Raw genomic sequence first — 24583 nt, forward strand, 5'->3', positions numbered from 1 at the left:
CATGTATTACAGTTGTATCAACTTGTTAAGTGATATTTTAGATTTGTCATATGAACCTTCTGTTCAAAGGTTCATATTCAAGAATAAAATTATCTTCCAGCTAGGTAAGTAGGATGTCTGACAGTGGTCGTAGCTTTTAGAATACATTTTCAACACCTTTTTAATTGTTCCTTTCACTTTGTTTTGTTGCAAGTTTATCACTTTTATGCTAGAGTAAGTTGTACTTCTATATTTAGCAAAAAAGGTTTTGAGATTGGTGTTTCCCTAATTATTTGTTCAGCAGACTGAGCAATGATACAAAGTGTGAGTAAAATTAAATGCAAATGCTGCCACTTTATAAAGGCTTGGAATGAGTTTTATATGTCAGCTAATCAAGTAGTTCAGCACATCCTCCAGTGTGAAGCAGTTTGGTTTTGCTGTTCTGTGTAAACAACTGTAATGAGCTTTGGTTCTTCTGTTGGAATGCAATGAAAGTGTTTAGCAGTGGGCCAGGGGTCAAACACTGAGGGAAATCCTCTGTTTTTTGTCAGAGGCCTTGCTGGACTAGATATTCTGCTGTTACTTAGAATTGAGATTTTTATTTTTGCTCTTCCCAGAAGAGAGAGGCACAAGAGACGTCTGCAGATGGTTTATGAATATTAAATTTATTACAGTAACAGTTTACAGTACAAGGCACATACTGATGACTTACAATCAGCTTGCAACACTTGTAACTAAACAGCTGCATAAATTAATACAGGTGCATCATGTACAAGTTGGAGGGAATACTTAGTTCTGTACAGCTAAAACTCCAGTTTAATTCTCTTTAAAAGGCAAAGATGGTCCAAATTTACCATTTTCATGACTTCCTTTTCACTGTTCAGAACAGAGGGTGGAATATACTCGTGGTGGATGAGTGGAAGGTGAGCTGAAGAGAAGGAATATTTTTGCCTCAAAACACTTTGTAACTGCAGTGCAGTTCATTTGGTATCAATATAAGTAGATTTTGTACAAAACCAGTGTTTAAGGTATGGCTACTTGCTGAGCTACCTGATAAATATTGGTTGCTTTACATGTTTTCAGATGAGTATGTTTAAAAAAAAGAATTGTATAAATAAATCAATTTCTCTATATTTCAACCACTCAGCTAAATAGAAATACTAAAAAATGAACTTACCATAATAAGATATTTGAACCAGTACACCATGTAACAAAAAAGTAATGAGTTCTAAACTGCCTTTCAAGTTCAGCATTTATAGCATGAAACGTGGATGTATTTTATCTTTGTATTATTCAGGAAGGGAAAAGCTTTTTTAATCTACATTGCTTTTTGTATCTTCAAGTAGTTCTAAGAGTTTTCATCCTCTCTCAGTATCTCAGGACTCAGAGCACATTGGTCTCACATTTCAGCTGTTGCAGGGCTTGTGTTACTATCAGGGCTTCCTGGCTGACTTAATTAACTAGAAAATGTGATATTTCTTGGGAAATCTCTCTGAAACCTCCCAGAGAGCCAGTGTCTATCCTGTGTCATAAAGTTACAAATTTTTTTGTTAGCTAAACGCTGTCTGAAGAGGAAAGAAACAGGATAGGGTTTTCTCCTTTATTTCCCACGCTTTGCTGTTGGATATGTGCAAATACCTTATTCATCTTTCATTGACATTTCATTCAATTTCAGAAAATTTAACTTTTTGAAGTGGGTTTCAAATACGCTTGAGGCATAAGCTACAAAACTTTCACATGTGTAACTGTCCAGTAGGACAGATTTATTGTGTTTTTCTAGTGGCAATTAAAGAACATATTCCCTTTTCAAAAATAGTTCAGGAGTCTAGTTCTGAAAGAACAGTCCTTGTCCGTCTTATTTCCTCATTGGAAGTTGGGATTGAGACTTAGATGAACTCAAAAGTCATTATCCAAAGTAGAGGAGGAAGTGGAAGAGGCCTTTCTCCAGGTTCACAGAGGGGGGAAGCTTTGGCAGAGGCGATGGAAATGTTTCCAGAAGGCAAACACAGCATCCCTGCTTCCCTCTCACCCGGCAAGTGCTTCATACCCAGGTCAGCTCCCACAGGTTCCTTAATGCCCCTGCTCTGGCTGCACAGGGAACCTTGGCAACTTTAGCAAAGGGACACAAAAGAGACTTTGATCCTCTAATTTATTTTACTTTCATCATAACCTGTGTGCCAGAGTAAAAATACAATGCAAGTTTGTACAGGAAAGATGCCTTCCTGGATTTGCACTCCCACTGCAGCAGAACTCATGTCCTGCAGGGGCCAGGGCAGCTGCATTTGGGAAGCACCTGTGTGCATGTCATGTAAAGAGCTTTGTATGGACATGGGGGTTAATTTGTGTGTCAGTGCCTTGGAATTAAATATAAAGTGTTCTGATGACAATCAATCCTGCTGAACTCTACTCAGCTTCTTGATAAGAAAAAAAAAATTCCTCTCTTTTTCTTCTTTAGCTTGAAAAGCCAATGGAGTCACATCGGAGTATGAGCTACTAAACCTTCAGAGTAGATTTGGATAGTTGTAAATGTACTTTTGTCAGCCAGCCAAAAGGATTATTCTAAATTTTACTTCTGTACTAGGAAAGAGGAGGAAAACCCCACAGGCTGGCTCTAGCAAATTTTAGGTGTGAAATTAACTGTAAAAAAAAGGGAAGTGAAGCAGAGAAAGAGATCTTTAAGATTGTATGTTTTGGCATCAGAACTCAAAAAGATTCATTGTTGGTCTTTAGTTTCTGTAGCTCTGCCAGGACAATGATTGGTTATGGAAAGAGTACAGTAAGTGCTGGCAGCTTAAGTGGCTTGTCAAGTAACTCTTGTTGAGTTTTTGTGGCTTGATTGGGTCTAAAGGAAAGTGGAGCCTCAAACATCACAAAAAATATTTTTGTAATTCTTTTTATGCAAGAAACAATAGAAATTGTTACCACCTACAAACCAGAGGAAATGAACATGAGGTCGATGCTACCAGTTGTGTGCGCTGTTGTGTGCAGAGCTGTGCTGCTCAGCATTTTTCCTCTCCCTCTGTCTACTCCACCACCAACCTAGGGAACTTTCATATTTTTGTTTTCCTAGTGTATAAACCCCTGCGTTACTCGAGTAATGTATGGCTATCAGAAATATTTGTGCATTTTCCCACGTAGTTGAAGCAAGTAGAGAACCTTAGAAGCGAATACGACATTGCCCGGTACGAACGATCACACGGAGGGAGGGAGCTGCAGGAGCACTGCCACACACTGGGGGTCTACACCTAATCCTGCCGTGCCTTGCTCGTCCTGGAGGGGCTGCTGCAGGCACTCGGTGCCACTCCCGGAGCAGGGATGTTCCCTCGTGTTCCTCAGTGAGTGCTCAGTTCAGCCTGCTTGGAAGTGCACAGTAGATGTCCTTGAATTGCTTGGATAAATGTGCTGGAGGCATCACCTTTCCCAATGGTGCCAGTGGTGCAGCCTCCCTGGAAAACTCTGTTTGTTGTCTCAGCTGGAAAGGAGGTTCTTTGGGGGAGGGGGGGGAAAATGATATTTTGTGCTCCTCTTCCCTCCCCCAGAACCAGGTCAGCTTATACTGCATTCATGCGGATGTCTCCAAAGGGAATTTCTGTGGCTGTTTCTGGAGTAATGCTTTTCAGAATACGCTGTTGGAAAGAAATCAGAAATTGATTGATTTTAGAGGTAATACAAATCATGTCAGCCATTTAGAAAGAGATTAATAATAAAGTATGACTTTGACTTTCACCTCTTGAGCTGCTTAAGAGTGTTACAGGCCTCTGTTAGCACTATGAAGATGGAAAGTGCTATAGAAGTACACAGCAGGATTCTTAAAATTATTTGTAACATAATTGGAATCAAAGCTTGGCACATGTCATATTAATGCTTTAGGACTTTGCAGTTTACTGGGATACCCTGAGCCAACTAAATATATTCTTTATGAACTGGTATTTATTTAAACTTAGAAGAAATCTCAGTATTGTCAGTACAGATTTATGGCAGAGAAATTTTACTAAATGTGTGAAGGAAAAACAAGCTTTTCTTACAGATACACACCAGGAAACCAGCCTTTCACTGCCTCATTTGCTTGGCTGAGGGATATTGAGTGTCTGGGGTGAATTTTAGGAAGACTCTCCAGTTCATCAGAGCTTAAAAAACTACTTGATGCAACATTTTATAAGAAATTGTCAGCAGCCTCAGTAAGAACTGGGGAGATTTGTGAGAATTCACAAACAGAACAGCCAGCCATGATATTTTTAGGAATCACCTCCTTCCTAACAGTCAAACAGAAGCAAGAGAGCATCAGGGATACCTCCTTGAGTGTCCCTGGGGTGATGACCAAGCGATAGATCATGTAGATGGGAATGAAGATGATGGAGGAGGTTCCTATGCAGTACCCCACAACTGTGGTCCAGTAGGGATAATCATAATCAAAAAGCCTCAGCTCAGGAGGGCTGGACAGAAAGCTGCAAGTGACGAACTGAAAGAGAAAGAGGGGAAAGTGTGAATATGTGGATTTTCATGGCGCACACTTTGGGGAATTCTGTGTTCCAGTGCAGCACTGAAATAAAGAGAAAATGAGTAGGACTCAAGATTAAAAATATGTTGACACAGAAAAAGAATCCTAAATTACATGAGTGTATATTTAAAACAAATCAACAACAAATCATGACACAAACACCAGATCCTTCCCAAAGCAGATGCTCTCCACTCTACACTGCTCTCTGTCAGAACAGGAAAAGGAAAAAAGTCAGCTCAGTTACTGCTGTTGGATCATCTTCCTGAGCATATCATTCATGACTGAAAAATTCCTTAGGAAACAACAAATACTTTTAGTTGAATATTACAGGAATAATATTTGGGACTGACCCAGGAAGGATCTCTGACTGTTTTTTTTTCCAGAGTATCATCAGAAGCTCAGGATTTACCAACAAAACTTCCATACAGAAATGACACCCTACATCCTGAGCTTTCTTTATTTTAGGTGGGTTTCCACGGGGAATACAAATAGCTCTGCCTGGTAACCACATCCCCAGAGCTCTGTGCCTCTCTATTTTGCTGGTTTAGGATTACAAAGAGGACAGAAATATAAAAATTACTGTGGTGTGACATTTTAATTTGTAGATTTCTCTTTCTAGGGGTAATAAAATCAGGGTCTGTTAATTATGCTTTGATCATTACAAGTGTGTTGAATTCACTCTGTAGGCCTTAAATCTACATTCTGTGCTTCATAAGCTCCATCTTGACCTGCTCTGCTCCCACTAGGCCAGTCAGAATAAAAGATAGCATGGACTAATTTTGAATCAGGAAATGAACACTTTATGTTCAAATGTTATTAATAACACTGCCAAGCCAAACACTGGGACAGTATTTCCAATTCTGAATTATAGATTTATAATGGTTGCAATTAACTGCTGGAAATTTTAAGTGGAATATTCTAAAGTTGTCCATCAGCAGTTGCTGAGACAGTGTATTTACTTATCTTGGTTTTCCTCCTCTGACAGTATGTTTCATCAGCTTTTATTGCTACATTTTGCTGAGGTAAACATAAGGCAGCAAAACAAAGTAAATTTGTTTAGCAGAGGGCAGGGGGGGAGTTATTCAGAATCCAGATTTATTCAGCTAATTCAACTACAAAAATCCTTAAAACTGTGATTTGGTAACAAGACCTTGCAGCATTGTATTGGGTTTTTTACTAATTGAGCCTTTTTTGTTTAACAAAAATTGTTACTAAAGAACTTCATGAGAGAATTCTGGAATTAAGCTTTTAGAATGAGCTGCATTGTTCAGTGGTGATTTTCTTGGTGCTGGAAAGAAAAAGCTCTAAAGAAAACTCACCAGAAGGAAAAGTGGACTAATTGCAACCCAGCAAACTCGCCAATACCAGCCTGGGGCAGAGCCCAGCATTTCTTTCACATCGTTGCAAAACTGGGTGATGCCTGTGGACACAAGTGAGAGAAGAGGGATGACAGCAGATCTAAGATTTTCTTAAGTAGATTCTCAACACTTTTTTATGCCCAGCAAGTAAATTCAGAATCTATCCCAGAAGACCATTTTGTTCCTATAACTCTTAATTTTACTAAATCCTTAATTATTCTGAATTATACCTCCTGTTACTTTTAGCTGTCAGAGAGCAATTAACACTAATTCTCACTGCTTTAGTTATCAGCGAGTCTGTAAAAAGCTTCTGTAAACTTTTTTCTGGGGAATGGGTGATGTTGTCTGCAGAAACTGAGGCAATGCTGAGCTGCAGGAGCTCAGGAGTTGGGGTTGGGGTGTTTGGAGGTACCATAGAACCAGGACACAGCCACTGCCTCCAGGAACACGACGGTCAGGACAGCTGGACCCGTGGCATATTCCTCAAACAGCTTCACCACATATGCTCCTCCCTGGAAAAGAGATCAAGCTGTCAGTGTGCCCAGGATGCTGCCCTGCTGCTGCTGGAGCAGAACGTTCACAAGTGGGGAATTCACCCAGTTCTGTCACTTTGTGGCCGTTCCTGCCAGGGAAACCCTGGTGAGCTGCTCACCCTCTGTGGCCACCCCTCACCTGGGGGCTGCCATGAAGGGAAGCTAAAATCTGCTGGCACTTCTGGCTGGATTTTAGTGAACAAAGGGGATTTTACAGCTTGACTTTTTGCATGCCCTCTTCTTTCTCCCCCAGGGATCATAGCTACTGAACAGCAAATAAATAAAGTGTTGCTTTGCTTTCTTTCCATTTGGGATCTAGAACCACGAAGGAGGAGACCTCTTGCAGAGGAACTCGGCATCCTTGTACAGCAAACACTTCACATGAGAAGGAAGTTACACATAAATGAACAAGTAGAGTGAAACATGACAGGAAAGCCAAGTATTTCTTTCTATTTCCCTTGTGGTCATTACACTCATTATTCAAAAATTGCTTGTTGTGGGAATGAAATCCACAAGCCCCATGGGAACAATTTGATGTGACTAATGGTGATTTCTGCCTTGAAACAGTGAGGAAGATCCAGGAAATCCATTACTAGATTTTTTTTTTTAAATTCAAAATACATTTTACACATTGTGAAGATTATAATAACTATTCATGTTATTTTTAAACACAGAGCTTTTGGGAATGAGAAATAAACCACATAAAAATGTGGCTGGTTGTCTGCTGACTGATGAGCAGCACCATTTATGATGTGTAGCGCATGATGAGTTGCAGGAGGATCATTTTGCAACATATTTCCTAGTGAAATATAATTCACATTTATTCCAAGTAATGGATTTCTAATGCACAGAGAAAACAGCCTGGAGGTTCAATCTGTTTTCTTGAAACTCTCTTCAAAAAATGACTGCCCTCTCCAAGGTGTCATTGGCAGGAAGCTGCAAGTGAGGGAGGCTGAGGGTGGGTGAAATACTCACAAATGTCAGGGTTGCCAGTGACCCCAAAAAGCAAAGGATGGTCAGACCAAGGACAAACAATTCCCTGCGTTTGCCCCAGACATGTGGGAATTCATCCAGGACTCCAGTAATCACTCCCTCTAGTCCTGCAAACTGAAAAGCATGGAAAAGTCACTGGGAAATAGAGGGCAGTGTTACCTCTCAAAAGTATGTTTGAGTGCTTAAAGGAGCACTGAAACATTGGTGCTTTGTTCTGCTCTGGAGTTGGTGTGGGGTTTTAGACAAGTCTTTCCTCCTGACTTTTTAAAACTCTTCAGGGTGGGGATTTATTGTTCAGGTGTCCGTGGGGATGCCCTGTCATCCAAAGGCAGCAGGATGTGGAGAAATGAGAGGCGGTTCAGTAGGACCATGACTGTGAAATCAGCTGAGTTCAGCTCTGCTGGAAGGAGCTGATTCTCCACCTGTAAAACCAGACTCACATGACAATTTTTTAGTGTATCTCCAGTTCCCACCTTTTAAATCCAAATTGTGTGGAAAAAAAAATCCAGATTTTCATAATTGCTTTGTAAGTTTACAAGCAAGAAAGGAGCCTGGAAGGCTGCATTCAACCAGGAGTGTATAAATCAAAGTGCTTTGCTTGTATTTCAGGGTCTTGTTAATTGTCACAGCATGACAGCGACAAATAATTGATTACATTCAAACCTATTCAGGTAAAAATTGGAGTAACAGATGCTGTCTTACAGAAGGCAGCTGGCACTGCCAGTCCTGCTGCAAACCCCTCAGTGCCAGTGCAGTGTTGGTAATTCTGTTTCTGTGGTGCCTGAGGGGGGCCAAGGCTGTGTCCCCTGCTGGCTACTCACCGTGCTGTCCAAGCCCAGCGTGAGCAGCATGAGGAAGAAGATGATGGCAAAGAAGGTGGAAGCTGGCATGTTTGCAATGGCCTCTGCGTAGGTGATGAAGAGCAGGCTGGGTCCTGGAGCACAGAGATGGGATCACTGTTAGCACATGGTGTCTCCCAGGGGAAAACTTCTCCCCCCAGGCTGCTTTGCCATGGCTGTGAAACTGCAGATCTGAAATCTGGCTTTTATATGTGGTATTTATAGGTTAATTTTGTTGGCTGGACTGTGTAACAATGCCCAATAAAGTCAGCATCCTGAATAATACATTAAATATTTCTCATCACTTGGGCTGCTCTCGATCTAGAAGTACATATACAAATCTATTCTATCTTAGAAGCAGTTTGAGATGTGTATGAAACATTAACCTACCAGTGTCTTTGGCAACCTCTGAGACATCTTCATTCCTCATCTCAGCCATGTACCCCAGCACGGTGAAGATGACAAACCCAGACACGAAGCTGGTCAGGCAGTTCACGGTGCTGGTGACCAGAGCGTCTCTGCAACAGAAGACCTAACTCTCATCAGGGACCTAACTCATCTGTGTCTGCTAGAAAGGGTTTACAACCTCTTGGTTTACAATCCAGACACACTCCTAGAAAAGCTAGGGGAATACAAGGAAAAAATGAGCAGCAGATTTGAAAGAAAGAGGGAAAAAACCCAACAACCCATGACTGCTTTTTCTTCTCAAATCCATACAGGTGCTGTAACATCAGTCTGCCACTGGATTGAATGTTGGCTGTATCCTGCTGTTTTAAAAGAATAGGAATTACTACGTGAATATTAAAGAATTGAGAATTTTATTTTAGAAGTTAGAAATAGATTTTTTTTCAGGTAACAAGGAAAAAATATAAATTGCCTTTCTGCTCGAGACTATGAATTTATTTTTTAACTGACTACTGGAATTAAATAACTACAATGTGACGGTTTGACATGGGTTTAGTCCATTTTGTTGTGGCAGGTTTCTACATTTTAGACCTCTTGCTGTAAAATTAGTAAAAATTATCTTACTTTAAGGTAGGCAACAGAGGAGAAATGCTTGAGATTGCAGGTTCTCTGTTACACTTGCTTCTGATTTCTATGTACACAGGTCTGACAATTTAGTGCCTTTCAACAACACCCTGTTTCTTTTTCATAAATACCCACACTTAGATTTTTTAACTCGATTTTACTTATAGAATAAGGTAGAACTCACTGGTAGCAGTTGTTGTGGAATTTGTTGTAGCTGGAATAAGCTAGCAGGACTCCAAAGCCTGGTCCCAGGGAGAAAAAAATCTGAGCTGCTGCATCCACCCAAACCTGTAAAATATTGAAGGCCAAGAAAAAAATGCCGTGGAACAGATTGAATGAGTTTAGCATATTCAGAATATCACTTAGGTCTACAAAAGGGTGTTTCACTGGTCTGCCTGTGTCCTAGTCCTGATCTAACAGACGCTCTGTTGAGAGAGATGTTGAAATATGAATGTTTGTTGTGGAGCTGTTGTAGCTGTTGCACTTCTGACAGCATCTTAGATTAATTCAGTCAATTACCTGTAATCAATTTAACACAAGTTTTGCAGTGTATGGAGAACTTTATAACCATGATTTTGAAGTCTTCCAAATCTTCCACCAAACTCTGTGTGCTGTGGAATAGCCCTGTGCTTGGCAATGTCTCCTCCAGGCTATGTAGACTTTTCCTGGATTTATGGAAATCCATTTGACTGTGTGGATGCAGTTCTGGTTCTTGGGGCTCAATTCAGCTTTGTTGTAGCTGTGACAGATGCAAGTGTGATGATCTTGTTATGAAAAGCTTGTTGTACTTGAAAAGTGGCCACAGCCCTAATGAGTAATGTTCTAAAGTACAATATCAGCTCTCTTTCTGAAGGTGAAAGTCCTCATTCATTTATTCTCTTTTGATTGAAACATGGAGTTCATTACAACTCATTTCTAATATTCTCTCCCATCGTGTGAGGCCATCCTGTATCACCCAGACAGAGCTCTGTCATCACCCACACACAGATTGCAATCTGCTGTCCTCACTCCAGATACATCCAATACAATATCAATGCCCTTTATTGCTTTTTCAGAAGATGTGGTTCCTTATTGGAGATGCTGCTTTATCAGAGACTGGTGTCTTTTCATTTCCTCTTCATTCAAAACTCTCCATATCAGCTGGGCAGCAGCAGACTTGCAAACATTGGAAATTTTTAATCTTTGTGTTTGTAGTATTTATTGCGTTGGGGTTTTTCCATCACCCTCCTCACCAGACACTTTCAGAGGCAGTGGAGTGAGCACAGCCTTGAGCCTGATGGATTGCTTGTCATCCACAGAGTTCAAGGCTGGATCAGACACTGGAGGGCCTGGGGTTTGTTGGTTAGCTCAGTTTGTCCTCATTCCTGCTTTCCTGTCAAATTTTGGTGGTGTATGCAGGCCTGACTGATTTATTCCTCCTCCACAGGCACTTACATGAGTTACTGGGCCAGGGTTTAGTTGGTGTCCATGGGCTCATCTGCCAAAGCTTGTTACAGGATGGAGACACAAGTTTCTGCCCCAGTAACCTGAACTATTTAAATAGGGGCAGCTGTGGACATTGTGGGGCTGTACTCATCCCCTTAAGCCAAAAATCTGCAGCTCCACCTCTTGTTAGGATTTAATAAATTCAATTTGCTCAGTGTGACTCTCACAGGGGAAGGATTTTGTTGCAGTGTAGGAACACTCACAACTTCTCACTCAGTGTCAGCCTGGTCACCATTTTCCTGGTGAAAAAGTGTTTGGCCACCTGTTTTCTACTAATCAGATCTAAACTCATTCTGTTCAACCACTGTGTGGGAGCTCTGCCTGTAGTTCAAGCTAAACTGAGGGTAGACTCTAGTCTTTAAAATTCTTTATAATTATGGAAAGAGCATGGGCTCAGGCTTTTGGGTCCATGCTACTCATGCTCTGTGCATCTATGGTGATACACACACAGATAGGCTGAAAGCAAGTCTCCCTTTTATAAAGTTCTTTACCTCAGTGGCCAGGAGTTTCTGCCAGTCAGGTTTCAGGTAGTAGAGGACACCTCTCCAAGCCCCAGGCAGAGTTGCACCTCTCACGAGCAGGATGAAGAGGATGATGTAAGGGAACGTGGCAGTCACCCAAACCACCTGTGGGGAAACATGGTGAGAGTGTTTGCCATGGGGAGAAAGTCAGCAGGGATAATGAAAATTAGTTAATCATATTAGATGTCTTAGCATTTATAGCATCTTCATGTGAGCTTCTCTGCAGGTCTGTAAAGAGGCAGTTTGCACATCTGAACCCTTTCCCTGGCAGGGTTGGTCCTGCCCAGAGAACAGTGGTGTCACTTATTTTTGTTCTTTATTGCTTAGAGTAGCAGTCACTGTACAGCGAGTGCTCCCCAAATACATCAGCCCATAATCCTGTCATGAAAACAACCTGAGCTGATCCCCTGACAGTTAATTGGCTCAGGTAGAGCTGCCTCTAGACAAGCTGTTGTGTCTTGCTTTTGCATTCACCTTGCCAGATGTTTTGACCCCTTTCCAGATGCTGAAGTACACAATGGTGAAGATGAGCAGCAAGCAGAGGGTCAGCTGCCAGCTAATGCCCCCCAGGTCATCCAGCCCATTGGACCTGTGCACCTGCAGAACCTGGCGGCTGCAAGAGGAAAGAAAAACACAGCAGAGATACTTTTTAAACAAATGCTTACATTAAATGTGCATTTCACAGTCCCATACTGTGGTCTGAGCATTACGAGGAACCTTGGGATCTTGATAAGCAGCCTTCAAAGTCACGACATTTTGGATTCATTTTATTTTACTTGAAAGTTTGATATTAGCAGCACACCAGTGATGATAAGTGACAGCAGACAGCAATTGGGGAGCCCCTAAAACACAGAGCACACCCCATGCACCCTAAGCTTACACCCCCTACAAAAATCCAGTGATTTGAAGAGAGTGCATCAACAATCAGCCCTGCTGGCCTCTGAGGAAAACCTTGCTGATGTCCCAGCAGTCTGGCTACCACCACCATCCTCACTTACATGCACTTACGTATAAAATTCTTCTGCAGGAGAGATGGAGTGCAGGGACCAGCTGACATTGTCCTTGCTGAAGTAGTTGGTGCAGTTTCCTGTGTTCCAGGGGTTTGTGCAGCTGGTCCAGGGCAGCTCCGCCGTGAAGGAGGAGATGAGGTAGTAAAAAGCCCAAGCCATGATGGTGTTGTAGTAGGAGGCTACGTAAAGATCTATGATACAGATGGCAAAGCCAATTCCTGGAGAGGCAGGAAAGAATTGCATTCAGTCAGTCTAAGTTTTAGGCAAAAAAAAAAAGAGAAAATAATTGGTTATCACATCAACAACTGTTTGTCTAAGGCAGCTCTGCAGCTGGAACACACACCCTCCCAAGGGTTTACAACACTGGCATTTCTTGTGACTTTAGAAATAGTCTGGTTCCAGCAAAGCATCCTTAATCAAGACAGAACATTCTTATAAAGAGATACTTTCTATGTGTTCCTAAATTTCTGCAATTTAGAAATAGGCATCTTGCAGTCTCAGCAAATATAAAGACAGGATCAGAGCTTCAGCACTGGGAACCAGAGTAAGTGAGGATATAGAGCAGTTCTTTTTATTCTTTATCATTTTAGGCTTGGTCAGCCTCTCTCTAATCAATTTGAGTTGCATACTGTACGTGTATACAAGAGTAACACACGTGTTCAGATGTACCTGGAGTTTTGGGAAAGCTTTCTTTATAAAGCCAAAATCTTGTGCAGAACAAGTCTTACTTGGCTTTGTGAGATTTTCTTTTTTCGCCCCCGAAATGCCACCTTTATAGGAAAATTTTCCAGTTATTCAGAAAGTTCAATTTCCCTTTGTTACCTTTGAATATAGGACATATTTTTCTCCAGATGGAAATACAGCCATTCCTGTGGTACTGTCCTAGTGCTAATTCCATGTAGAAGAGAGGAATCCCTCCAAAGAGGGCCATGATTGTGTAAGGAATGAGGAATGCTCCTGCAAGAGAGAAAGCAGATGATTTTAACTCTTCACAGACTTCACCTCCAACATTACCAGCACTCCATAAACAGGAGTTCCTTTTATCTCACAGGGAAAATGCATATCCCCCCCTAGCCAGCACACCTCTGAATTACTGTGGGATTTCTCATAAGAATAACTACTCAGCAGTGTGAACAAGAAGCAACACCCAGCCCAAACTTCTCACATTTCTGCAACACAGGATTCACCAAGACTCCACTGACTCTCACAGCAGTGAGATGGGCTACAGATAAAATCATTAATTTCTCCAATAAAATGCCTTCGTTACATCAGAGAGATGAAAGTCCTTTCTAAGATGTCCTTGATTAGATTTTAGATTTGTATTTTGTCTCTTATGTCAGTGAGTCAAAGACCTAGCCTTCCTCATGAGTTGGTTTAGACATGTTGGTTTATCAGATTTTAAAATGCTCCTTGGGAAAGGGATTGAGGTGTTGGAGTGTGGCTCTGCACCTACCTGATTCTCAGCTTCTAGTTGTGCTGTGCTAAACAGCTTTTCTGTGGCTATCCTATCCCAATATTTAGGCTTTTCAGTGGATAATTTCTCCTTGATCATTTGTTACGCACAGTGTTTTAAAAGCCACTAAATCATCCATTTATAAACCAAGAAATTCAGCCCTGAGGAACAACGAACACAAGTGGGCACTGACCTCCTCCATTCTGATAGCAGATATAAGGAAATCTCCACACATTTCCCAGATCCACTGCATATCCAATGACAGAGAGGAGAAAGTCAATTTTTTTACTCCAGGTCTCCCTGTCCTCCAGCTCCATCAGCTGCTGCTGAGCCTCAGCCCCACAGGTGGTGGACGTGGTGGTGGTGGTGGTGGTGGTGGCTGCTGGGGCCGTGCCCTGGGCATCCTCCACCTCTCCATTGCAGGGAGCTGAGCTCTGAACCCCTGAATAACCATTGGAGATCTGAGCTGCCTCCCCTTTGTCCCCCTGGCTCGGGTGGGCTTTGTTGCCATCCTCCACCAGCCGCAGGGCAGATTTAGGGTTCCTGACCACAAGTCCGTTCTCTTTACAATCTTCTCCTTTGCTACAGTCTGAGGCGTCTTTCTTGGAAGTCAGGGGCTCTTTCTCATTGCTTGTGGTCTTTTTTTCCATTTTTGCTGAGATTTGCTCTGGTCACTTGCAGACAGGCAGCACCACAGGGTCCCTTCGGGGTTTGGCTTCCCACACCTTTACTCCCAGCACTTTTAGAATTCCTCTTCCATACTTAAATCCATCAGTTTGAAGGCACAAACACCATCTAAGAAATGAGAAAGAGTTGAAAATCCATTACAAACTTTACTGGTGCTGGTAATTTTCAAGATACAGCCAGCAGATTCTGTGATTAAAATACAGAGGTAATTAACCATCACAGCATGCAATGTGGATCATGGAGCAGATAATCTGGGATTTTGTCCAGAAAAAGGCAGGAAGAAATCATCCTCTTTGACAGCAGAACCTGGTGTACCTGGATCACACCCTCTCAGGAGGATCTGCTGGACTTTGTGCATTGCTGGGCACCTCACACCCAGGCGCAGTCCTGCTGTCTTCTGGTATCACCTCCTCCTCTGAGCACTGCTGGACTCCCAGTTTGCAAACTGAGGGCAGAGATTAGTGGGACTTTTATTTTCATTTTCCTAAATTCATCCTGCAACTCATCCTCTCATCTTGTGGCTATTTCTAGGTTCACCCAGTATGAAGGGAAAAGAATTCGTTAAACAAATACGAGATAACTGTGGATATAAAAATTACATTTCATAACCACCTTTCTTGAGAAATCCCAGTGTCTGCTTTGTTTAGCAGCACATGTGGAGGGCTTAAATGAAACTTCAGAAAAGTATTTAAATCTCTGTGGTTTTGCATCAACTAACTTTTGAGACTCAGTCAACACCAATAACAAGAAGAGGTCATAAACTTCAATTTGATTCTTCTCATTAAGAACTAACGTGTTAGTCTAAAGGACAAAACTTGTCCCTGGTTTTATCTGACTCTCTGGGCAAATAAAGCATCAGTTTGGATCTGCTGACACTGTGGTGCCAGCCCTGGGAAGGGTGGTGGGCACTGCTCCTGTGCTCCTGCCCACTGCCAGCAAAAATCCCAGGCACTGGGAGGATCCCCGGCTTCTCTGCCCTCTTCTGGTGTGCTGGAAACAGAATCCAAGGGACATAAACCATCCTGAAATAAACTACAACACAATCAACTGTTCCTGCAGAACAAAGAGAGCAGAGGAGTTGTGATTCTGGGAGCAGGTCATGTTTTGTTTTCTGCTGATTTGTTCAGGTAAACACCCAGCTGCCTTTACCCAAGAAAACCCTGGAACAGGAGCTGATCCCCTGTGCTGTAAATTCCCCAGGGCAGTAACCCTGCTTTATTGCTAGCAAAGAGTCACACAAGCTACACCATGCCAAGATCAAGTTATTACATCTAATTTTTCCCTTTCAAAACATTTTATCATGGTAGTAAATGTCATTGTCACATCCTAGCAGAAAAATGAGCATTATTTCACTTATAACTGCAGGAAAAAACTAAAGCAGAGAAGACATATGATTTGACATATTTCTAGAATTTGCTGATTATCAGAGCTATTAAAATTCGAGTTTTTCCCAGCTTTCCATCTTTTGCAAAGACAGTTTATCAAACCTTTTCTAAACATTTCTCAGCGCAAGCAGAAAGAGAAGGAAAGTTATTGAGCTGCAGAGCAAACAGGAGGATGGTTTTGAGATAAAATTCACTTGAAAATAGTTCTTGTAACTTTCAGAAATATTTAGTTCTTCAGGTTTACATTCTGCCTCTACCTAAATAGTCTCTTTTTTTGTCATAGAGCAGGCAGTGCATCATTAATGTGAATTCTTACAAGAGCAGGTGCTTCACTGCTGTTAATTAATTACCCACAAAGATTGAAACATCTTCAAGTTCCAGAGAAAAACACCAGGGCAAAGAACAGGAGGTTCTCTTTTACCTGCAGGACTACAAAACCTGAATGCCTTTGGAGTCCAAAGCCTTCCAAATGTCCCAAGAGAGGTTCTGGAGATGGAAACAGCCCTGGTGGCCACAGAGGAATCCAAGGGAAGGCCACAGCCTGTCCTCCCCTTGTACAGAGCATGGTAAATACCAGGTGGGAATATGGAAAAGTAACCTGAGCCCTTCTGGACTTTACACCTCTCACCCACAAATGGGAACACTGTAAAGGATGTTGATTTAACTGCATTATCTCCTGGGACTGATTTTTCTGTACCTGAGGCTTAAACTCTCACTGTGTTTGTAAAACTCTTTATTTCTGCACATTTTTCACTGCTTTCTTTACTAAGGGGTGGTCAAGGAATGTATTGTTGATATCCAAGATTTGTGACAACCAGGATTGTTGTCCATCCAGACCTAAACTCCTTCTCCTGTTCTTCTGCACACCACAGGAAAAAAAAAAATCACATTATTTGAAATACTTTGGTTGAATTTTCAGTAGTTTGAGCCTCAAATATGCGAAATTACATGTGGCTTTTCAGGGGCTCCAGGTGAAATCAGAACGATTTCTTTCTGAAAAAGGAATTCCAGCTTGTCAGCTGTCCTGGGAAATCTCTGGAGTGATGAAGTCCACGGCTACACAGTGGAATTCACAGGGGCATGGTTGGCACGTGCGAGCAGAACAGCTTCAGATTATCTCATTACACCATTAAAAAATGTGGGAGAATGTACATTTTTCTTTGCTTTGCTACAAATCAAGGAAAAAACAAATTGAAGGCACTGTGAACACTGCAAGGAGCGTAAAGAGCTGCAGAGAGAGCTCTTGGGGTGGGGAACATGCTCAGACACAGAGAAGATATCCAGGGGAAAATGACCCCAATAGTGAAGGATTTTGCCCACCTCAGCCTCCACTTTTCTGCACAGATCCCCAATTCAGGTGAATGAATGATGACAGCAGTGATCTCAGAAATAACTTTATTACCTGTTTTCAATCCGAGCTGTCACAAAGGTTGCTGTTACATAACTGCACCTTGGCTCCTTATCAGCCCTAATTAGCAGCAGGAGAAAAAGAGATAAAAAAGGGAAGACGACAGAGCTGTGTGCTTTCGTTTCCCTTTGATCTGTGCTTGGCAGACTTTGTGACTTTGCTCCCCGGGGAGGCCCTGGTGCCCTGAGCTGGGGCTGTTCTGCAGGGCAGCTCCCTGCAGGAGCACCTGGACGGTGCCAGCCCTGGGAATGTCACCCTCCCTGAGCAAAGAGTGACTCAGGAGGAGTGACCCTGCCGTCCTGCACAGCTCTCCCGGCTTTGCTGAAAACACTCGGATGGATAACTGAGGACGTGTGTTCCCACACGTGGTGCTGCAGCCACCAACGCAGTTCACATCAGACATTAATTATATTTATTTATCTCCCACACGGAGATGAGCTTGAACACTGCAGAAGTAAAATCCCCGCATATTCCTTGATGCACAAATCCGGCTCTTTAGCCCGGCAGTCCTCGAGGAGCATCCCTGGCCTGGAGCCCGGTTCAAGTTTTAAGTGTTGGAGCATCTCCTGTTTATTTCTGGAGGCTCGCAGTGACCTCTCCCGGCACTGCGGGAATCCCTCGCCTTTCATGCTCTGCCACAGAGTAAACAACTCTTCCCAGCACCACAACAACGGGATTTTCCCGCTCTCGGCACTTTTTAAAGGAGGAATTGGCTTTTAATGTGTCTGGGAGAGCGATGGGGCTGAGGAGCAGCAAAGAGCGGGATCAGCAAGGGAGGCAGATGCGGAGTCGCCGGGAGCTGCTGAGTTTGAGGTGGGGCTGCAGAGCCTTCCCCAGCCCTCACCCACCCCCTGTGCCTCCCATTTTAACCCTCACAGCTGCAGAATGTGTAGGTTTGTACAAATATCGCTTCACACCAGTGATGTTCTTATTTCACGCGCCAGTTCCGTGGAAGTGGGGAAGCAGCACTCGCTGGGCTAAAGGAAAACTCAGATCCCACCTTCCCTCCCTGCTCCTCCATCCTCCTGCCCCCAGCCCTTCACATGCAGGCACTTGCAGGGAGTTGAAGCTTTGAACCTCAGGAAGAGTGAGCCCAGGGTGTTGGCAAACAGGATCAAACCCTGGGATGATTCCTGCTAACTTGACCCGAATCTCGCATTCATCACAAAGAATTTGAGATGGTTGAAGTTACAGCCGCCTGACTCACACGACACCTTGCAGCTCACCCAGGCAGTTGTGCAGGAATGGAAAGAGTCCAAGGACATTACTTTTATCTCAAATATCAAGCAAGAAGTTTGTTTGACAAGATAGAATCGCTCACCCCAGGCAGGAGAGGGCTGTGCTGTTTGCCTGGACCTGTTCTCACCTCTGAGCCACAAATGAGCCAGGCAGGTTTCATGATTTTCCTCTGAGTTTGCAGAGGTCAGGAGCAACCCTTAAATCAAAGTATCACCGAATAGATGTTCCCATACTGTGAGGATTCGTTTAAAAAATTTAAAATTTCAGCCAATTAAATTGCATTGCTCTCAATTATGGTGAATTTTGCCTGCTGCGTGTCATACACAAGTCATATTTAGGTTCGTAATGCTAAAAAGAATTTGGTGCCTTTTGATGTTGAATGCGTTCACTTTTACTGATTTCTTTAAAAAATGAGCACCCAGAATGTCCTTTCCTGTTAGCTCATTAGCAAGTGTGACAGTCTGTATTTCAGATTTCAAAACCTGATAATCAAAACTGCTTGGGAGCCCCAGAACTGGGGCATTAGGTGTAAAGCAGATCTAAGCTGATATCTAGACCGTCCCTCCACAGCTGAAAATTGATTTATTCAGGGGATTTTTTTTTTTTAGAAGTTCTTTTCTAGTTGAAGAGAATCAAAATAAAGAGTGATCAAACCCCACTGAAATTAATGGTCCAGTGAATTGTGACAGATTTGTGCCAATGATTTTAAATGTTACAAAAGCTGGGTACTGTGGCACAGCACTGTGACCTGGGAGTGTTTTAAGGGGAATCTTTGGGCGTGCAGGTGACAAAATGGACAAAATCTCCTTTGTGTGGGTATTTGCAGGGCTCCAAGGGCTCCCTCAAGTTCCTGCTAAAGCAGAGTGAGCTCAGCAAGTCCTGCTGGTGAGACAATGGCCCTGAAAGCCCTCGAAGGCTGCTTCCCAAAGAGTGGCACGAGGAGAGGTTAACTCCTGTATTCCCAGATAAGGCTGCACATGGGTGAGATGGGAAAAGAATTCCTCTGACAGCAGCACTTGGGGGAAATATAAACCTGCACTGGGAGTTTTACATCACAGCCTTGTCCCTGTCTCAGTCTGAAATTGAAAAGGCATCAGGAAAGAGAGATTTTTACCTTTACAATTGTGTAGAGAAGGCAGGCACTGTACAGTAGTGGGAATGCTGCCAAACTGGTGTCAGTCATTTAAAGAACAGGGAGGAGGGGAAATGCATTTTTTTGGCTTGAGAGTGTCTGTGTGTAGTGCAAGGAAACAGATAAGCTTGGAGGGGATGATATTGCTTTTGTATTCTTCCTCCAGTTATTTATATAAACTTGAAGGAAGGGTCACAACACAGCAAGTTAAACACTAAATAAATGGAGCACCATCCCTTGGTAATGGTTCTCTGATGATGTTTCTCTGAAGGGGATTTGTTAATGGCTATCTCCAAATTACAGCTCTGAATTCGGGCTCCAAGTCCTACTCAAGTTCTGCATGAAACATTTACCCCACAGGCAGGGCTCCTTGTGTTCTGTCAGCTCTGTGAGATACAGAGCTGCAAACACACAGGCTGGGAAAAGAGTTCAAACATGAGCATCAGGACGGAGATCCAGACACAGAATTAATATTTCTTTAGGCTGTTACTAATGAAAACTCAGCAATTTATATTTCCATGGAGGAAAGCAGGAAAGAACTTAAACACACTGCATGTTTCCATGTGTGGGAATAATTTTGTGTTGTGATTAAGTTCTAGTTTTGGAGTAGTTTTTTCCTAATTTAGCCATCTGAAATTCATCACACCCTGTCCAATTAGAAAATGGTCACAACAGTCACTTGCTATATGAGAAATTTGCAAAGTATTCTCCAAGAAAATTATGGTTATTTCACCATCAAAATCACCAGAAGATGCAGCCCAAGTGTTTGAGCCCTTCCCTGGTAAATGTCTGACAACCCACATTAAAAAAATGCCACAACATTTTCGAGAATCCAAATCCATTAAATGCCTGATCCCTTTTCCCCCAGGCTTTCTCGACATATCAAAACATGTTTTCCTTGCCTATTTATATATTCAGTTGCATTGCATTCCTTAATTAAACTCCATATTTCTTACTGAACTAACCCAGCAAGGCAGTTGGTTTCAGTAAACGTGATTGACTATAAATATATGTAGGACATACCCTTGAGATTTATTACTTGCAATAAATCTGTCCCATTGAGTTCAATAATTTACTGTGCTGGAACCATTTACCTTTTAAAATATAACTTAATACAGTTAATAAAGCTCGCTTCACCCTTTCAAAATAAATAACAGCCCAAATTGCCTATTTTTTTCCTATTTTTCCTTCAGATTCTGCTGCTCTCCTTCATTTTTTCCTTGGAGTTTAATGCTTTTTTTTAAGCTTTAAATAACTTTACATCTGTAATGCAGTTGTGTGGACTGCCAAAACTCTTTAAGTTTAGATTGTCAGGACATGTTCTGCTACAGGCATTTGACTCCCAACATTCATAACTGCTGGACAAGTGCCTGAACATGACAGAGCAGAGCGTGGAACAGCAGGAAAGAAATAAAAGGCACTAAAAGTTTTGAAAACTAAAGAAAAACTCAAACCAAAATCAATGTATCTTTTCTTGCCCCCAAAGCTTTGTTAGATGAAAAAATGTTTTAGAAATTGTCAAAGACCTTAAAGCTGGTTTAAAAACAAACAAAACCCAGAGTACAGATTTTAGCCTGTCACTCGTATTTCAGATTTTATAACAGAAATGCAACGAGGAGGGAAAGTTAATGAAACTCCAGCGCCTGCTGCTGCTGCTGCAGGGGGGCAGCTCTGAGGAGCAGCTGTCTCTGAGCCTGTCTGAATTTCATAAAAGTGTAAAAGTGTGCCCAGCCATGGCTGTGCAAAGACAAAACGATCGCGTACCTGTGTGCGGGGTGGGTCCGAAGCGCTGCCCTCGCAGAGATCCGGGCTCGAGTCCCCTTCAGCCACATTGACCTCAGCCTGTGGCCACCTCAGCATCCTGGGCAGCTTTTTGTACACCAGTCCCCCTCACATGGTCTGATTGCCAGATAATCTGCTGCCAAAGAGCTCTTTAAGAATTTTTTGCGTCACTTTAGGCGAATAAACTTTATGTTTCACCAGGGCTGCAGCTCAGTTTTCCTCCTAGAGGTGGGTGGCTACATTCGCCTGCTCTGATCTGTTCTGGCGAGCAGGATCCAATGAAGGCAGAGGCAGAAGGAAGGGGAGCTTTCCTGGGAAGGGACAGCTTTGCTGGATGTTCTTATAAATATAAATAACAGGATGGGGATGAGGATGCACACAACGAAGTTTTGAGGGAGTCAGTGAATTAGAAATTTGTGTAGATTACAGGAGGATAGGAAGGACAGGGATATTATCACAATAAAAGGGCTTGAAAAGAAGAATAATTTCAATTCTCTTAAATTCTTGAAAAGAATAATTTCAATAATCCCGAATAGCTGCATTATTTTAATGAAGAAATAAGGTTTAGTTTGGTTTTAAAGCTTGAAGCACAAATTCTTTACAAGCGTTTTGCTGCCTCAATAAGCTCAACAAGTAATTTCCTTTCTTCCTACCACCACTTCAAATACCTCGCTCCACTTATAACACATTTTTTTCTCCAGTATTTTTCATCTAGGATTTCATCATTCCTGCACTCCACGACTTGTTTATAAAAGGTCATAAATCACAGGTCAATGCCATAGGTTAGGTGGCAGATTTAGGGGGAAAAAAAGATGGAAAAGCAGAATAGGGGTAATAAGTAAGAGTAGCTGATTGTTGGAGCAGCAGCAGCTTTGCTGTAAGCAGTTGCCAGTTTTCAGAGACTTCTTCCAAACAATTGAAAGGAAAATAAACTGGAATCTGAAGAGCTGCAATTTGCAGTTTCCTCTGCTGTCCCTGGTCCCTGCCGGAGCCGCGGCCGGGCAGGGCGAGGCTCCTGCACCATCTCAAGGAGAGCTCGGGCACTGCAGCTCCACACACGAGGGACGCACTGAAATCAGCTTTTTTTCTCATTTACTGTCCTGGGCACTCTTTTAAGGCCGTTTCATCAAATTGAGCTTTTTCCATTTCACTTGCTGTAGAAATTCATTGATCTTTTCGTGCAAACAGCAATACTCACCCTCTGTCTGCTGGGCTGGATTTCCCTCCTGCGTCCTGCTTTCCAAAATAACCAGGATTAGTGCTCACCTCCCTTGGCTGCAGGCAGGAAAACCCCCCCAGTTCGTGTCCTTGCCTGTGATATTCCTCCACGACCTTCCCTCTGCTTTGTGCTGTTCCAGACGCATCACAAGGACAGATCCTGCCATGCCTCACCCAGCAAACCTTGCTGGAGGTCACAGCACAGTGTTCAGTGTGCAAATATCCAGCTGTGGGTCAGACCCTCTGCTCTGGGGAGCAGCATTTTTCTTTCTTGGGAGGATGGGTGGCATGAGGAATCTGCACCTTTACTTTCCAAACGGATCTCCAGCTCACCACTGCCGGGAGACTGGAGTGGGTTTTCCAAATTCACTTTTTCTGTCTGCTTACAAGAAATGAATTCTCTCTACTGAAAGCCCTTCTGCTCATTACATAATTATATCTTGGGTTTTAAAAAATTTTAGAGGGATTGTGACCTTTGTCTGAGGTTTTTCTCCATCTCAGTCTCTGCTTAGAGTAGGTTCTTTTATGCCTTACCCAGGCCTTTTGGTTCAGGTGTTTTTTTCATTATCTTCTGCAGCAGTTATTGGGTTTGGTTTTGTTGTGCTGGGTTTTTTCGTTTTGAATTTCTTGCCAAACAGTCTGGAGCCTTTGGGACATAATAGAAATAACAGACTGGACACGTCAGGCAAAACCCCTTAACCTTGTAACACCTTATTTATCTCATAAGTGAAAAACTTCCAGGGGCCGTAACTGAGCCAGCTCCAGAATCTCATGAAATCTGGGCATTGGTGGGTGAAATTCTGATGATTTAGGGAAAGTATGAAAAAAAAAAAAGAAAACAAATGGACTTTACACAAGACAGACAGATAAAGCAGCTGCAGATTCCAGCACAAGGATGGGAATCATCATTTAAATGACCTCATAAAAGCAGTACCAACTGTACTGTGAGATCAGCAATGGCTCTGCAAGTGGCTCTGATTCACTGCCAATAAAAGGGTTGGAACAATTTTCCAAATAACACAAACCAAACAAATCCTGCAATGTTTGTTTGTTCCTATCTTTCCTTAGTTAGCAATCAGACTACATTTAGAAGCTATTACAATTGGCTTTGGGATAAAAGAAATTCTGATTGCTCTTCCCTGCTATTTTCCACACTGCTGGGATGCACATCTGGCAGTTGGATGAGTTTTGGAGAGGTTTTGTTATTTCCACTACGACTGTTTTAAGAGCACATTCCAATGGGGAAATCTGATTCCTAGAACCCACAAACCACCACTACACATAACCTCTCCTCAGTTCCCTCATTAGGAATTGTTGTTATTTTCTGCCACTCAATTAAATCTGAGAGAGTTGACTTTCATTATATTAATCTGTCAATATTTACCACCTGTCAGGGGAACTGTCTTTGATTTCTCACATGAAAACTGCATGGGTTTGTTGACAAACTGGAAAAGGAAATTATTAAGTCAGCTGGTTCCTCAGCAATCTAAAGATAAAGCTTTGCAAAGGATATATATATATGTATAAACTAAGGGAGAAATCAGCATTGAATACAGTGGGCACTAATTGTTATTTTATTCTAACTGAAGCATCTTTTTAAGAGTTGTATGTTAACTTCTTCATAGTCTGGATTTACAGTTCATGGAGCTTTCTTTGCTGAGTGACAACAAAGCAGCAAGCCAGGCTTATTCCCACATTACTTCATTCCATCCCATGGAAAGTTTAATTTTTTATCAACTCTGAACCATCTCCTGTGCACTGACAGGGGTTAAGTGGCTTGTTCCTCCAGCACATCATCAGGAGAAGTGCTGGGACAATCCATGGGGAACAATCCCTGCCTATGAAGTCTCTCCCACACACCTGGGGAGAGCCTGAGGCTCTCCTTGGATCCAGCTGTGCCTTGTGCTGTGCAGGACCCCGACAATTCCTCATGGCAGCTCCATCATCACTCAGCTGCCTCCAGCCTTGTCTCAGGGCTGCTGGTCTCATCAGTGAGCTCTCCCTCAGGACAGAAGGGCAGAGTGACCAGTGAGA

The 24583-nt window shown here is 42.5% G+C and overlaps 1 protein-coding gene across 2 annotated transcripts; it reads right to left on the reverse strand.

Annotated features, from left to right (window-relative positions):
• Nucleotides 1-631: 631 nt before the first annotated feature.
• On the reverse strand, nt 632-22669 carry SLC6A4 (solute carrier family 6 member 4). Of its 2 annotated transcripts, XM_030962889.1 has the most exons (15): nt 22530-22669; nt 21314-21464; nt 13892-14493; nt 13068-13202; nt 12244-12463; nt 11710-11848; nt 11206-11340; nt 9414-9517; nt 8591-8718; nt 8183-8295; nt 7344-7475; nt 6248-6347; nt 5797-5897; nt 4271-4438; nt 632-3605 (listed from the first exon to the last, which is right to left on the reverse strand). In XM_030962889.1, the coding sequence occupies exons 3-15, from the start codon at nt 14346-14348 to the stop codon at nt 3531-3533; spliced, it is 2007 nt and encodes a 668-aa protein (XP_030818749.1). In that variant the 5' UTR covers nt 14349-14493; nt 21314-21464; nt 22530-22669; the 3' UTR covers nt 632-3530. The 2 variants fall into 2 exon arrangements, with proteins under 2 accessions (XP_030818749.1, XP_030818748.1); XM_030962888.1 differs by lacking the exon at nt 22530-22669 and having other exon boundaries at nt 21314-21565.
• Nucleotides 22670-24583: the final 1914 nt, after the last annotated feature.

This window comes from Camarhynchus parvulus, chromosome 19, assembly GCF_901933205.1.
Source record: "Camarhynchus parvulus chromosome 19, STF_HiC, whole genome shotgun sequence".
NCBI lineage: Eukaryota > Metazoa > Chordata > Aves > Passeriformes > Thraupidae > Camarhynchus > Camarhynchus parvulus.

What these genes read in the sequence shown, in the direction of transcription:
- SLC6A4 (XM_030962889.1), bottom strand. Translation starts at nt 14,348, where the DNA reads ATGGAAAAAAAGACCACAAGCAATGAGAAAGAGCCCCTGACTTCCAAG. An exon ending in CCTGCAGAAGAATTTTATAC is followed by an intron (nt 11,849 to 12,243) that starts GTAAGTGCATGT and finishes TTCCTCTTGCAG; the next exon opens with CCGCCAGGTTCTGCAGGTGC. An exon ending in AGAAACTCCTGGCCACTGAG is followed by an intron (nt 9,518 to 11,205) that starts GTAAAGAACTTT and finishes AATATTTTACAG; the next exon opens with GTTTGGGTGGATGCAGCAGC.